General features: G+C 44.8%; 1 protein-coding gene across 2 annotated transcripts in view; it reads right to left on the bottom strand.

The window, feature by feature from the left end:
• Positions 1-15,788, bottom strand: part of LOC111982520 (lissencephaly-1 homolog A) — a 57,047-nt gene that overhangs the window by 8,957 nt on the left and 32,302 nt on the right. For both annotated transcript variants that reach the window (XM_024014077.2, XM_024014078.2), the window contains exons 3-8: positions 14,419-14,503; positions 11,844-11,918; positions 11,194-11,400; positions 7,645-7,813; positions 5,376-5,478; positions 5,023-5,251 (exon numbers count right to left, since the gene is read on the bottom strand). In XM_024014077.2, the coding sequence (XP_023869845.1) occupies positions 5,023-5,251; positions 5,376-5,478; positions 7,645-7,813; positions 11,194-11,400; positions 11,844-11,918; positions 14,419-14,503 (868 nt within the window). The remainder of the gene's footprint in view (positions 1-5,022; positions 5,252-5,375; positions 5,479-7,644; positions 7,814-11,193; positions 11,401-11,843; positions 11,919-14,418; positions 14,504-15,788) is intronic.

Here is a 15,788-nt window from a genome sequence, read left to right as displayed (position 1 = left end):
AGGTTGCAAGATTGAATCCCTGAGTTGACAAGGTAAAAATCTGTCGTTCTACACCTGAACAAGGCAGTTAACCCACCGTTCCTAAGCCGTCATTGAAAATAAGAATGTGTTCTTAACTGACATGCCTAGTTAAATAAAGGATAAATAAAAGGTGTAAAAAATGATTTTTAAAAAGTAAAAATTAAATCGGCCAAATCGGTGTCCAAAAATACCGATTTCCGATTTTTCTGAAAACTTGAAATCGGCCCTAATTAATCGGCTATGCCGATTAATCGGTCGACCTCTAATTCAGACCCTTCGCTACGACTCGAAATTGAGCAGAAGTTCAACCTGTTTTCATTGATCATCCTTGGGAGTCCACCTGTGGTCAATTCAATTGATTGGACATGATTTGGGAAGGCACACACCTGTCTATATAAAATCCCACAGTTGAAAGTGCCTGTCAGAGCAAAAACCAAGCCATGAGGTCGAAGGAAATGTCCGTAGAGATCCAAGACAGGAWTGTGTCGAGGCACAGATCTGAGGAAGGGTACCAAAACATTTCTGCAGCATTGGAAGGTCCCCAAGAACACAGTGGACCCCATCATTCTTAAATGGAAGAAGTTTAGAACCACCAAGACTCTTCCTAGAGCTGGCCGCCCAGCCAAACTGAGCAATCAGGAGAGAAGGGCCTTGGTCAGGGAGGTGACCAAGAAACCGATGGTCACTCTGACAGAGCTCTAGAGTTCCCCTGTGGAGATGGTTGTCCTTCTGGAAGGTTGTCCMATCTCTGCAGCACTCCACCGATCAGGCCTTTATGCTAGAGTGGCAAGATGGAAGCGAAGGTTCACTTTCCGACAGGACAATGACACTATGCACACAGCCAAGACAACGCAGGAGTGGCTTCAGGAAAAGTCACGGAATGTTCGAGTGGCCCAGCCAGAGCCCGGACTGGAACGCCATCAAACATCTCTGGAAAGACCTGAAAATAGCTGTGCAGCAACACTCCCCATCCAACCTGACAGAGCTTGAGGATCTGCAGAGACGAATGRGAGAAACTCTCCAAATACAGGTGTGCCAAGCTTGTAGCATCATACCCAAGAATAATCAAGGCTGTAATCGCTGCCAAAGGTGCTTCAAMAAAGTACTGAGTAAAGGGTCTGAATACTGATGTAAGTGTGATATTTGTTTTGTATTGTAAATGTAAAAAAATGTGTACATTTCTAAAAAACAGTTTTTGTTCTGTGATTATGGGGTAGTGTGTAGATAGTTTTTTCCCCAATTTAATTCATTTTAGAATAAGGCTATAACCTAACAATATGTGGAAAAAGTCAAGGTGAATACTTTCCGAAGGCACTGTAAGAGTAGAGCAAACTTGCACTGGAGGGACCTTACAGCTGAGGGCAATATGTGATAGACCAAATTTGCACTTAGATTCAATTGTTCCATTTCCACATGCTCTGTGGTGCAGTATAAATCATATTTTTCCATATATACTAAAACTACCATCCATCTCTTATTTTAAAATCAAATATCTTCGGCAGCTAAGCATGCACGAGGAGGACATACAGTTGAAGTAATACACCTTAGCCAAATACATTTAAACTCAGTTTCACAATTCCTGACATTTAATCATAGTAAAAATTCCGTCTTAGGTCAGTTAGGATCACCACTTTATTTTAAGAATGTGAAATGTCAGAAAARTAGTAGAGAGTATGATTTCAGCTTTTATTTMTTTYATCACATTCCCAGTGGGTCAGAAGTTTACATACACTCAATTAGTATTTGGTAGCAGTGCCTTTAAATTGTTGAACTTGGGTCAAACATTTCAGGTAGGCTTCCACAAGCTTCCCACACTAAGTTGGGTGAATTTTGGCCCATTCCTCCTGACAGAGCTGATGTAACCGAGTCAGGTTTGTAGGCCTCCTTGCTCGCACACGCCTTTTCAGTTCTGCCCACAAATGTTCTATAGGATTGAGGTCAGGGCTTTGTGATGGCCACTCCAATACCTTGACTTTGTTGTCCTTAAGCCACAACTTTGGAAGTATGCTTGGTGTCATTGTCCATTTGGAAGACCCAATTGGACCAAAGCTTCAACTTCCTGACTGATGTCTTGAAATATTGGTTCAATATTCCTCATCATTTTCCTCAATCGTGATGCCATATATTTTGAGAAGTTGCACCAGTCCCTCCTGCCAGCAAGCACCCCCAACATGATGCTGCTACCCGTAATTCACGGTTTGGGATGGCGTTCTTCGGCTGCAAGGTCCCCCCTTTTTCCTCGCAACATAACAATGGTCATTATGCTAACACGTTCTAATTTTTGTTTCATCAGACAGAGGCATTTCTCCAAAAAGTAAATCTTTGTCCCATGGTGCAGTTTTCAAACGTAGTCCAGGCTTTTTTTTATGGTGGTTTTGGGGCAGTGTGCTTCTTCCTTGCTGAGCGGCCTTTTAGGTTATGTCGATATAGGACACTTGTTTTACTGTGGGATATAGATACTTTTTGGTACCCGTTTCCTCCAGCATCTTCAACAAGGTCCATGTTCCTGTTTTTCTGGGATTTGATTTTGCAGCTTCCGACCAAAGTATGTTAATCTCTAGATGACTAGAACGCATCTCCTTCCTGAGTGGTTATGGTACAAGGCTGCGTTGGCGCCATGGTGTTAATAGCTTGCGTACTATTGTTTTACAGATAAACGTGGTACTTCAGGGCGTTTGAAATTGGCTCCACAGGATGAACCAGACTTGTGGAGGGCCTACATTTTTTTTCTGAGGTCTTGGCTATATTTCTTTTGATTTTCCATTGATGTCAAGCAAAGAGGCACTGAGTTTGAAGGTAGGCCTTGAAATACCTCCACAGGTCCACCTCCAATTGACTCAAATTATGTCAATTAGCCTATCAGAAGCTTCTAAAGCCATGACATATTTTCTGGAATTTTCCAAGCTGTTTAAAGGCACTTAGTGTATGTAAACTTCTGACCCACTGGAATTGTGATACAGTGAATTATAAGTGAAATAATCTGTCTGTAAACAATTGTTGGAAAAATTACTTGTCATGCACAACGTAGATGTCCTAACCGACTTGATAAAACGTTAGTTTGTAAACAAGAAATTTGTGAAGTGTTGAATAACGAGTTTTAATGACTCCAACCTAAGTGTATATGTAAACTTCCGACTTCAACTGTAACCATTTATTTTGTCTTCAGAACCAACTAATTATTTATTGGGCACTAGGCAAACAAAGCATGGCCAAATGTGTGGGTGGGGTATTATACACACAGAGATATAAAAGTCATTACATGCCTCCGAGTTCTGCAACAGGGAGGGTGTTCAACAGTGCAGGCTCATCTCAGCACTCCCAGTTCATAGAACATAAAGTGTGACAGTATAATTGATGTCAGGACAATCCTTCTACCTGAACCAGCTCTGCTATTAAGCGCCAAGTTCTTTAAGTCTTCAAAAAAAGTGATCAAAGGCGAGGGTAATGGATGGGGTATTATACACACAGAGATATAAAAGTCATTACATGCCTCCGAGTTCTGCAACAGGGAGGGTGTTCAACAGTGCAGGCTCATCTCAGCACTCCCAGTTCATAGAACATAAAGTGTGACAGTATAATTGATGTCAGGACAATCCTTCTACCTGAACCAGCTCTGCTATTAAGCGCCAAGTTCTTTAAGTCTTCAAAAAAAGTGATCAAAGGCGAGGGTAATGGGGTATGTATGTTTACGTGTGTTTGTGTGTGTGTACACGAGTGCGAGTCTACTCTTCTGGCTTGAGCCTTAGCCAAGTTCAACAATACCATCACTGTATCGACTTAGCACATCAACCATTCAAATGGGTAAACACAGAAACAGAGAGCTGAAGAGGAAAAACTGTCCGAGGCTCCTTCCGTGAGTTCTGAAGATGGGACATTGTGTACCATTGTGCTCAGGCATCGAGGCAGACAGGAAGGCAAGGTTCTTGAAAGGGCCACTAGCTGCCTGCTAGGGTAAATGTTTTAAAATCGGATGTAGCTGAAATTGGACACGCATGATCACAAGACTGGGGAGAGCGGGACATTCACGGGGGCACCATTCAGGGTGATGGCCTGACCCTGGGCCATGACAGGGTTCCTCCTGTACTTTTCATTTCATGATCTGATTCAAACATGTCTGGCTCTGTCAGATGCCAAACTTAGGTTAGGCGACAGACCAAATAACCCATATATATATATATATAAAGTCAGAGGGAGAGTGGTGAGCCCTAGACCCGGGTGGCGCAGTGGTCTAGGGCACTGCATCGCAGTGCTAGCTGCGCCACCAGAGTCTCTGGGTTCGCGCCCAGGCTGGGCTGGGTTCGCGCCCAGGCTCTGTCGCAGCCGGCCGCAACCGGGAGATCCGTGGGGCGACGCACAATTGGCATAGCGTCGTCCGGGTTAGGGAGGGTTTGGCCGGTAGGGAGGGTTTGGCCRGTAGGGATATCCTTGTCTCAGTATGTAAAAATAAATAAATAATAAATGTAATAAAATGTATGCACTCTACTGTAAGTCGCTCTGGATAAGAGCGTCTGCTCTTGGCCGGTAGGGATATCCTTGTCTCAGTATGTAAAAATGTAATAAAAATGTATGCACTCTACTGTAAGTCGCTCTGGATAAGAGCGTCTGCTAAATGACTAAAATGTAAATGTAAATGCAAAGTAAATTGTCTGACATGTAAGGTACACACACACACAGTAGGATGTGTGCATATTATTAACTTGGGTGTTTACCTGGGAATATCTAGGTCTACTTTCCCTTGAGCAATCAGATACTTGTATGTACCTAGCCGTACCATTTAAATGGGTGTGTGCACATACATTTTACCTAAGGCACGTATGTACATACAGGTTTTGGCACAGATCCAAGGAYAGGGCATAAGRGTAAGGTGCTTTTGAAGAGTCAGCAGTGGGTTTTTTGAGGATGAAGGGGTTGCATGATCTGCTTTTGGGGACCAAGGAGGAGACAAAGCCTGTAGTGAATTGTGTGTGTCTATCAGTATCTCCGTGTCGAGCACCTTCTCACCTCTGAGCCGGTGGCTTCCAAGATGGTGGGATGAGCGCTCTCAGGGGCCCAGGAGATGCACTCCACCACGTGTTCGTGCTCCCGCAGCTCGGCCTTGCACTCTTTGGACGCCACCACCCACACGCGCACAGTCTGGTCATTGGAGCAGCTGGCGATCAGGGTGCCGTCTTGGTTGGGCCGGACCATCCTCACCCACTCCCTGTGGCCCGTGAACGTCTTCACACAGTARCTGACGGATGGGAAGAGGGGAGAAGGGTTAAAGATGGTTGCTTGCTTTGTAGAAGCATAGGGAATTTTTCAAATAACATTTAGGCTCATGGTGAGCACTGACTGCTATTATGCAGTGTACTTACCCAGTGGCCACCTCCCACATTTTAATGGTTTTGTCCCTTGAGGCAGATACTATATGATCTCCATTGGGCATGATGGCTACGGACGAAACATTRTGATCGTGTCCTGGAAAACAAAAGACAATACAATAAGACCTTTACTGGGTGGCAGGTAGCTGAGCCAGTAACCAAAAGGTTGCTGGTTCRAATCTCCAAGCAGAAAAGGTAGAACAATTCTGCCCTTGAGCAAGGCAGTGAACCCCCAACAACAAATGCTCACCCATGCACCTATGACGTCGATTTAAGGCAGCCCCCGCACCTCTGATTAAATATGGAAGACAAATTTTGGTTTAACGCATTCAGTTGTGCCACTGACTAGGTGTCCTCTTTCCCTTGGTGACTGAAATATCTATTGGTGAAATTGTTAAGTACTGTACTTCAGGCAGTACGAAGTTGGGCTAAACGCATTAGCAAGCAATTCCTGCCAAAACCTTCCCATTTCTGAATGCCACCCACTTTGACAAGAAGTCCTCAACCAACCCCTTGATAAAGTCCCCGGAACTAAACGTGCCATAAAATAGGTTTTGTCCAAATGAGCCAATTAACATGTGTAGTGAGACAGCCAATTACACCCAGGGTGTCTTTGTTCCTRGAGAAGAGGCAGCTAATTACCTAGTCACCAGGGCAGCCATTTTTWATCTGCTAAAAAGATACAGAAACGATAAGTAGGCTCTAAAAGGCTAGCTTAAATATATCGGAAGTGTGCGTGTGTGTGTTGGGGAGCACAGTAGCCCCACAGTGCGCTACTGGCTGTTATAATAATGGGTGGTGAAAGCCTCACAAAAGGGCTGCTATCTGGTGCTGAGTGAAGAGGATAATTAAACTGACTGTCCAAAATCTCTCCTAATCTTCACTACCAAATCAGCCCGCCTGGTGGGAGGGATGCAGGGAAGGAGGGGGAGAGGATGAGAGGAGAGGGGGAGAGAAAAAGGTGTTGATGAGAAAGGGTGAGGAAAGAGGGGAAATTGGTTACGGAGAAGGGAAATTGGTTAATGAGAAGGGAAATTGGTTAAGGAGAAGGGAAGGAGAGAAGGAAAATTAAAGGAAGAAAGGAACTCAAGGAGAATGAAAGGATGAGAATATGAGGGGATGGGAGGATGACAGGAAAGATGGTGCAGTGGAACTGGCAGGCGCAGAGAGAGAGATGGAGACAAAGAGAAGAGGTCCCTGAGCTCTCATTTCTTCACAGTGTGAACACAGCCTGTCTGTTTTGGGGCAACATGCCAGCTCTAACTGACGCGGTGTAAATTACACCCAAAACGGATTGGAGAGAGACTGCTAATATCTCACATGCGCACACACACACACACACAGAAAACTTTTACAACTCAAACATGGACTAAAAAATGACTGAGTCCTAGTCAAGAGCTTATTTACTTTAAGCATTCATATTCATTCATGTAGTATACTTCTCTGTCCGGGGAATTTGAGACTTTTTGGGGGAGATTTTAAGGGGCATATGATGTCAAACAGTACGTTTTGATATGTTTTAGGAGCCCTCGACAGTTCCAATGGAATAGGAAAGCCACTCCAGTGGTGTCCTCCTGTTTCAGTGGGGCCTGAAGGCACACGTAAGATATGCCGCTTCAATTTATGCAGCAATTAGGATTTAAAAGAGGGGAGGGGGCAGTGACACTGCCTAAGGACTGGTACATTTAGAGTGCTGATATGAGAAATAGCACCTCGTCTTGAGGGTGTACGTGAGGGTGTACGTGTGTGTGTGTGTGTGTGTGTGTGTGTGTGTGTGTGTGTGTGTGTGAATACAAAAAGACTTCTCATATTCTGCCCTCCAAATCTTAATATTAAACGGTGCAAATGATTGAATTCCTGAGAGACAGAGATAGCGAGAGAACAAGTCCCCACCGCCTATAGGAGTTAGATTGGGGAGGATATTAAGAAGTGTGAAATGGCTGACATTAACACTAAAGCCTGTGTGACAGATTATTTGGTTGTTGTGTGAAGCTCTTTTGTTTCACTGGGTTTTCTGTGAATTGGAGCAGATTGCCATGAACTTCAGTGAGGATGAGCCATATCATACGTGACAATGAACAGCATCGGTAGCACCTGTGTCCCAACGCACCATCCAAACACATTCTCACATACACGTYGGGAATTGCTCATCTAAGCTTTGCCTGAACCAAACAGACATAYCTCACCATCCCTGGTCCTCCTCATAGTCTAAGACATATAATATCCTCCAACCAGTCCCACCCATCCTCTCCTGTCCCCTCACCATGCATGGTTCTGATGCACTCAAAGCCCTGGAAGTCCCACAGCTTGATGGTCATGTCTGCAGAGCAGGAGGCCAGCAGCTTGCCAGTCTGGTCAAAGGAGATGTCCTGGACAGAGTCAGTATGACCCTTCAGCGTCCGCTCAAAGTCTCCTGTCTCATAGTCCCACACCTGGTGGAGAGAAAACACACTATTTCAGCTTCTGTCTAAACATGTCACACATGAAAATGAGAACACAAACACACCTCAGAAGAGAGAGAAGTACACACATGAACACACAAATCTAAACTTCAGCTGCTGTGTGAACATAACACACACATGAACACAAACACCTGAACAGAAACACACACCTCAGCTGCTCTCAAATCAAAAAATCCCCACAGAGACCAAATACCACGGTCTAGTCTAGCCTAGCCTGCACCCTGTGACACTTCCTCCAGGCTGAGAATGGCAGAGAGATGGGGATAGCGGATCATATTGATGCCATATCACAGGAGCTCCAACACACCCTGGGTGGGGTGCCAGACAGACTCTCTAGACATTAGCTACCACAGTCAGAGTAGTCTCCAGAGCTCCAAATAGCACAGAATGATGACCCTACAAGCCAGAYGGCGTCTCAACATGCAAACACAGATCCAACACATAATAAAATGTTCAAACTCTTCCTTGTCTGATTAAATGACTGTTTCTAGAAGACTACATTAGTCTGTGAAGCGTGTCAATTWAAAAAATCCTCATATTGGGATAGTCGGAGAAGGAAATAAGCCAAAAGTAAGACTATGGTGGTTGAATAAATATGAGTCTGTCTATACTGACAGTGGGATTTGGGTCTTAAATAAGAAGTTCAAAAACACTAGTTTGGCTGCATCTCAAGCATAATGGCTATCACATTACCCTGTGTTTCCAGGCAGACAGGCACTGTGGGGATAAGCTTTTCCTCYATCGCTGAGCAAGCAGGGTGGTGGGGGCTGGATTTGGGCAGACAGTGACAGAAGCCCCCTCCTTCTGCCTCATTTGGGCTTTCTCCACTGCCAAGTCCACCCGCCSCCTCTCMCCYCCTGTTTCGAGTCTAGTGTACCACAAAATCCACCCAGTATGGCGTGGTGTTAAGTCTGCCAGCACCACCAAGACCATCACTTGGTCTGCTGAGCTTGTGCTACCTATGCAAGTGGCGGGGTAGTGAAACATGGTGGTGCAATTACAGCTTTTATGGCATTTTCTTCTGCAGACCCATGTAGCCTATTAGCTCAGTAAACTGCAGTCTAGATGCACTGCAGAAGGTAATTAGGTAATAAGGTCAGAGGAGGCTAACCTGAAAATGAACTGTGCTTATTTATGTACTGACAACAGCATGAGATACACTAAATGAATGTTAGCCACTCGTAACGATGTGGCTCTAAGAGCGAGACAAATTGATTAAGTATTTCCATTGACCAACTGAAGAGAACCTATATTCAATTTAAAGAAAAAACAAAATATCAAAGCAGTAATTAATATAGGCCCACTTGTGAGAGAATGACACTATAAAATAGTCACTAAAATAATGGGGTCCAGTATGTGCTAAAGGCATACGTCGTTCTTGCCATAAGCAGCAGTTCATCTCAAGCTGTTCGGCCTAGTTTTGTGTGACAGGGTTTCTTATCACGATACAGAGAAAGGGAGGTGGGGGGAAGCRAGAGCGAGAGAAAGCGAAGGGAAAAACCGAGAGCAAGAGAGAGTGAAATAGAGAAGGCTCACTGCTCACAAAACCTGCTGATTTAAATACTGCCAAGGCGGCGAGCTCAAGGCTGGTAACAAGTTAAAAAAAGGATTGTATAGATTTGCTACGTTAGCAGAATGAGAGCAGTGGACAAGGGAAGAGAGGGAGTAAGAGGGGGAAGGAGTGAGAGGAAGCAGTGTGTCCGCAGAGCACCAAATCCCCGTGACAATTACTCCCTGCATACTAAACAAAGAGAAAAAAAAGAGACTAGTTTGACTGCAGGCAAACTAACACAGCCTTAGTGTAATGTCAGAGAGAATGTCAGAGAAAGAGAGAAATAGAGAGAATGTCAGAGTGTGCAGAGCWCTTAAGTTCAGCTCCCCAGTATAAGATTTAACAGCAAAGTTTGGAGGGAAAGTAGGGGACAGAGTGAGGCGAGACAGGCCAGGAAAGAAGAGGCAGCATAAGAGGGGAGGGGGCAGATTGTGAGATTTGGGGCCTGATTGGGCCTGCTCCGGGTTGGATGGATAGTGGTCGAGGTGGAGGGGCCAGCACTCAAGCGGAAGGGGGGAAGGGGGTGCTGGGAATGAAGAGGGGTAGCTGGGAGGCAGTGGTGGCGAAGTAGGTGGTGCCAGAGGAGGCCCCTTGTGGTAGTGTAGCCAAATAGAGAATGAAGGGTAGCATGGCAAAATAGAGAACAGGAGTCTGATTCCACATTAATAAAATATACAGCACAAATATTTATACGGAACAGAGGAACTAGGGCATGAAGGTATCTAGCTGTGGTAGAGCAGCAGACCAATCCTGGATGGCTGTAAAAATAGCATGCCGGACAAATCAGGGTGAATGAATGGATAACAAGGAAGCAGAGCTTATCGCTTTGGGAATGCAGCTAAAAGCAAAACAGTGTCATTTTATGAGCATCTCTCCTGTTATTGTGAAAACAATATCTAAAGAAATCCACACACTCACAGAGTATATTATACAGCATAAGCAAATCCAATGCAAGTCGATGGAGAATGAAGCCTGCTACAGCATTCTCCCTCTTTCTCTCCCTCTCTCACAAGCACGTGTCCAAAGAATATAGTACAATACAGAAACAGCTGTGATTAACAAACGACAATGAGTGGAATCATATATTTGGCATATTTAAGCAATAAGGCCTGAGGGGTGTGGTATATCGCGAATATACCACGGCTAAGGGCTGTTCTTATGCACGACGCAACGCCCGCCCATTGCCGTTGTATATTTGCCATATACCACAAACCCCCAATGTGCCTAATTGGTATTATAAACTGGTTATCAAMGTTWAAAAAATTACATTTTGTTATACCCGTGGTATACGGTCTGATATACAATGGCTGTACAATCAGCATTCAGGGCTCGAACCACACAGTTTATAATTGGGTGTAGAACAAGTCAAATAACAATACTATATGCTTTTGAACAATTTAATTCTGAAATGTATTTCAAAATACATATGTTGAAATGTATTTCAAAATACATATGTTGAAGTCATTTTCTCAAAATGCCAACTTTGATTGCCACTAGAAGTATGACAACATTAAAATATCAATGTGGCCTGATTACACACTTGTACTATGCCTTATTGGTTACAGTTATACATACACAGTCAACACGCATACAAGTCAAGTAGATGAAGTAAGTTGCCACGACAGCGTTGGGAGGTTGTATGGGGTGGGTTGCTTGCATCCCCTTTTTGATGATCACGTTGTTTGTACATTGTTTCACTGTTTAGGCAGTCTTCAGGGACCTTGGCAACCAACCTGGAGAAAAACCTAGACAGAGTAAAGACTGTTGTTGTTTATGATGATTATTATATTCTACTGACCTTTATTGTGGCGTCCTCGGAGGCGGACACCATGACGCTGAAGACTGGGTGGAAGATGACGCGTGTGACAGGGGAGCGGTGGCCGCTCAGTGCGTACTTCTCCGGCGGGCGAGGGATCCACTCTTTGGGGTCACGCTTCTGGGCTATGGGCCCACCTAGGGTGATCTCCTCTTTGGCCTCGTTCAGCTTCGACTCCAGCTCCATCACCTGGGGGGGGGGGGGCAGACACGGCGACAGAAATGGCGACACAGTTACCATCACAGTAAGATATGTGGTATTACATTATTACAGAAGGAAACTGGCCATTTTCATCAGGTGGGAAATTTACCAYTTACAATGTAAAGCACTTTGGAATACAGTATGTGTATACTCTGTACTACGCAAGTAAAAATGGCTAATATAAGCTTGCTGATACATGAAAATCTTTGCTGGCAGCTTCAGTGTACTGCTAAGCAACCACATGAGAGCCAGCCATATCAAACGATCTCATATCATAAGGGCTTTGGGTTAGCACATTCAATTCCTTGTACTGTAACCTTTTTAATACGCCGTGTATGGTGAATTTATGATCAGATGATGTTCCACCGCAGTCATGGGCCAAGACTAGCAGACAGAATCGCCACCAGCATCCCCTGAAACAAACCACAAACCTTCTTTTGTAATCTGATGACTGAGGTCCATTTCTTTTCCAAAAGGCCGGCATACTTCTTATCCAATTCTTCATTCTGGTTGGGGATGAAAAGAAAGAAAGGAGTTAGGAAAAGAACGCTGCATGCACAGACACACAATCTAAGCACGGAGCTTAGTTTAGGCCTAATCAGTGGGCCCTATGGTCTGCCTAGGGGGTAGCGGAGGTTGCAGGCAGAGTCTTTGGGTACAGTAATAAGGAGTGTGTGTGTGTATACACAGTAATAAGGAATGGGATTTACACCCCTACAGCCAAACCGTGGTCGCACCACAGAGGGTAAGACTTGAGGCTAATTGTAAACACACATACACACGGAGACATACTWACGGACACACACACACACTTCTTAATCCCTCTCACACAGGCTAATCTCCTGCAGACAAGGGCTTACACCCTCACAGTCTGCTGGGGATGGACATTAACTTCCGGGAGCCTTGCAGAGACCGGCTTCCACCTGGAGGAAAGGCTAGCAACAGGGGTATGGCGGCCATTTTACTAAAGGGCGAGGGAGGGACTTCTGGTGCATGTTTACAGGCTGGCTAGGGTAAGGAGTAAGACAAACTTAAGTGAAACCAGTTACGGATAGTAACAAAGATCAAGACTAGCAATTCACCTAGAAATGAGCCTACATGTTCTATTCAGGGAATGCAGAAAAGGAAAAAGAAAATAAGTGGTTGGTGTGTGTGTGTGTGTGTGGCATATGAAGCCCCTAGCTCTTGATCGTGTTGGGGGTGCCAATGAGCCAGGGGGAGGTTGAGTTACCAGTCACCTGCAGCTGAGCCCCACACCTGCCTCTACAACATGCTAATCAGACAGTCACACTGAGCAGGGTTACACACACCATTTCTGCGGTCTGAAATATGCGTGGGGGCGCAGATTGATAGAGGGGTCTAATATCAATTATTATTATTATCCATTTGATCATATTTGTATTGTTTTACTTCACTTTGTCCTGCACTGTTGGAGCTCATAACTGGCTATGTGGCTTATAAACACTAAAAAAKGGAAAGGGATGGCGTGTTTGCTGAGAGGAGTTGGTACATATTTCCATTGTCTCATGTGGTGTAACTAATGGGAGAGGATGGAAGAGCAATGAGGGAGAGGTGAAGGGATAGGGGTAGCACAACACTCATCTTCTCTGGTGATTCAGTACAGTTCTATAGCAGGTCACTGGCTTCAGTTCAGCTATCAAACAAACCATCAACAATTCAGATTGACAGCCTAGCCACTGTTTCAATGGGGGAGAAACAAAAGAGAAAATGTGGACGTGAGGAGTATTGCTATAGGCACAGAGGGGAGGTGTGTATTCTGAARCTTAACTGCTACTCCTAGGCAGAAATAGCTCTGATGGAAAATCAGAGGTGTCCAAGAGAACAGTTGCTGCCTCGCTCAGAGCGATAAAATGGGAGAGGTTCACGGGATGGAGGGATGAAAGGAGTTGTGGCATTGTGTCCGTGAAGAGAGACGGAGAGTTAGAGAGGGAGGAGAGAGAAAAATCTGATTTGCCATCTGCCAAGACCCTCTGCCGACAGCTTAACACACACAGTCAGTCAGTGATCCACACACACACGCACACACCTTCTAATCACTGTGGTCTGCCAGTCTAATCAGCAGGGTGTGTGCGGGCAGTGCCAGACGAGGTATGGCATGCTGTTTCATATACTACCTTCAACACCACTCTGCTCCACCTACATACCGCATGACATTATTTTAGCAAGTCTTAAAAGAAACCCAAGACAAAGGCTGTGTAAATGTAGCATTAGGGGAAATGCCTCCATTGGTATAGCCTCCTCATTTAACAGGTAATAAAAATAGACTAGATTAAGGCAATGGGAGGCTGGAATTGCCAGCATCATTAGGGAAAGTTAACACAATCCTGCCAAGGTGTGCCTGTGTGTGTGGTGTCAAACGTGTCAGGGAGTTTCTCCGTCCATAGCAATCTATTATTCAGGCTGATTCCACTAACTAGGGAGGAGGAAGGACTGAACCCCTCTCCTATCTGTGCTATAGCAAWAGGGAGGAAATTACAAAGACGGGGAGAGAGAGGAAAAGAGAGGCAGAGAGAGAGAGAGCGAAGGGAGCATTTACATGTTAACCTGCCACATGTTGTCTTTGAGCTTTGTTTTGTCTTGTTTGAGGAGAGATTGTACATTGAGGTAATTCAAAGGGCACTTTTTTTTCAGGGCTTTAGCTGCTAGTACCTGCCATTACATTAGCTCTGATAGAGATAGTTAGGAAGACAGGTTATCTTCAGCTTCTGTTCCACTACCTGACTGCAGCTTCTCCCTCGTGTGTGTGTGTGTGTGTGTGTGTGTGTCAGACACCCTAATAATGGCTCTAGATTCCCTTAACTAGGCTCAATTGGCTTCAGTCACACTTGTCTGCATCAATTAAACAGGGGGATAAAGTGGAAATTAAAGTGGTATTGTTTGGGTAAATAGGCTTGATTTAGTGAGCGTGTATTATTGTGTGTGTGTGTGTGTGTGTGTGTGTGTGTGTGTGTGTGTGTGTGTGTGTAATGTTCCATCGTTACTCACCACGTCTAATTCTGCCTCCTTCTTGAAAGTTGAATATGCCTCTTCATATCCATTTGAACGAAGGTAATCAGCTATCGCTCGATTTCTGAAATAGGACAAAAGAAACCAATTAGTTATCTTATTAAAAGCAGTTGAGATTAGAGTTTCTCTTGTTAAGAAGATGGAGACATTTATCTTTAAAATGGAGAAAAGGCTTGAGTCAGGGATTTGACTACAGGTAAAACAAAGAAAGAAAATAAGTGTGTCTGAGTAACAAGGAAAYTGCATTGGTCTTTTGTTTGACATGTGTTAAATAGAAAAATCACACGCACGCACACACGCGCACAGACCAATTTGACACAGATAGAGAGCACATGTGTCTGCTGTCGATAATGAGATCTTGTTGCTCTGGGCAAATAATGGAGGAATCACTCCCCACAGAGTGGAGAGAAAATGAAAACTAGACTACTGTACACCACAGAAACACCTGCAGACAGACACGCACACGCTCTCCTGACACACAGCTTTTCTACAAAATCCTTTACATGAAGACCAGACATGAGCCAAGTGAAAGCCGAGCTAGAGGTATGAGATGTTGAGATAGACATGACAATAGACCAGACAGACAGAAGCGACACAGTAAAATGACTGCCTGCCTCTTCCTCCCTTTGTTCAGGTTTGGGACAAAAGACACACACCTAACTGAGCTGTGGATCAACCCTAGGACCACATCTCAGGCTAAATTTACCCACCAAGGGCTAGGTTATTTCAGTGCCAAAAGTCATTCAGCTGAAACTGTTGTCTAAACCAGGGTTTCGTTAGGAAAATKTAGCGCAGGACATTTGACCAGTAACATTTTAATTTAACGGACACATATCCATCGGTTGCTAGCCTCTGTAGTGACTTGCGGACGGAGGCCGAGCAGTTGCTTACCAGGCAGTGACGCAACCAGTCAGGATGCTCTCGATKGTGCAGCTGTAGAACTGTGAGGATCCGAGTACCCGTGCCAAATCTTTTCAGTCCCCTGAGGGGGAAAYAGGCTTTGTCGTGCCCTCTTCACAACTGTCTTGGTGTGCTTAGACCATGATAGTTTGTTGGTAATGTGGACACGAAGGAAATTGAAGCTCTCAACCTGCTCCGCTACAGCATCGTCGATGAGAATGGGGGCGTGCTCGGTCCTCCTTTTCCTGTAGTCCACAAWCACCTCCATTGTCTTGATCACATTGAGGGAGAGGCTGTAGTCCTGACACCACATGGCCAGGTCTCTGACCTCCTCCATATAGGCTGTCTCGTCGTTGTCAGTGATCAGGCCTACTACTGCYGTGTCATCAGCAATCTTAAATGGTGTTGGAGTCAGGTCTAGCCATGCAGTAATGAGTGAACAGGGAGTA

This window comes from Salvelinus sp. IW2-2015, linkage group LG22 (assembly GCF_002910315.2).
Source record: "Salvelinus sp. IW2-2015 linkage group LG22, ASM291031v2, whole genome shotgun sequence".
Taxonomy (NCBI): domain Eukaryota; kingdom Metazoa; phylum Chordata; class Actinopteri; order Salmoniformes; family Salmonidae; genus Salvelinus; species Salvelinus sp. IW2-2015.
Note: the sequence above shows the minus strand (reverse complement) of the source record. Positions and strands in the feature narration are given on the sequence as shown.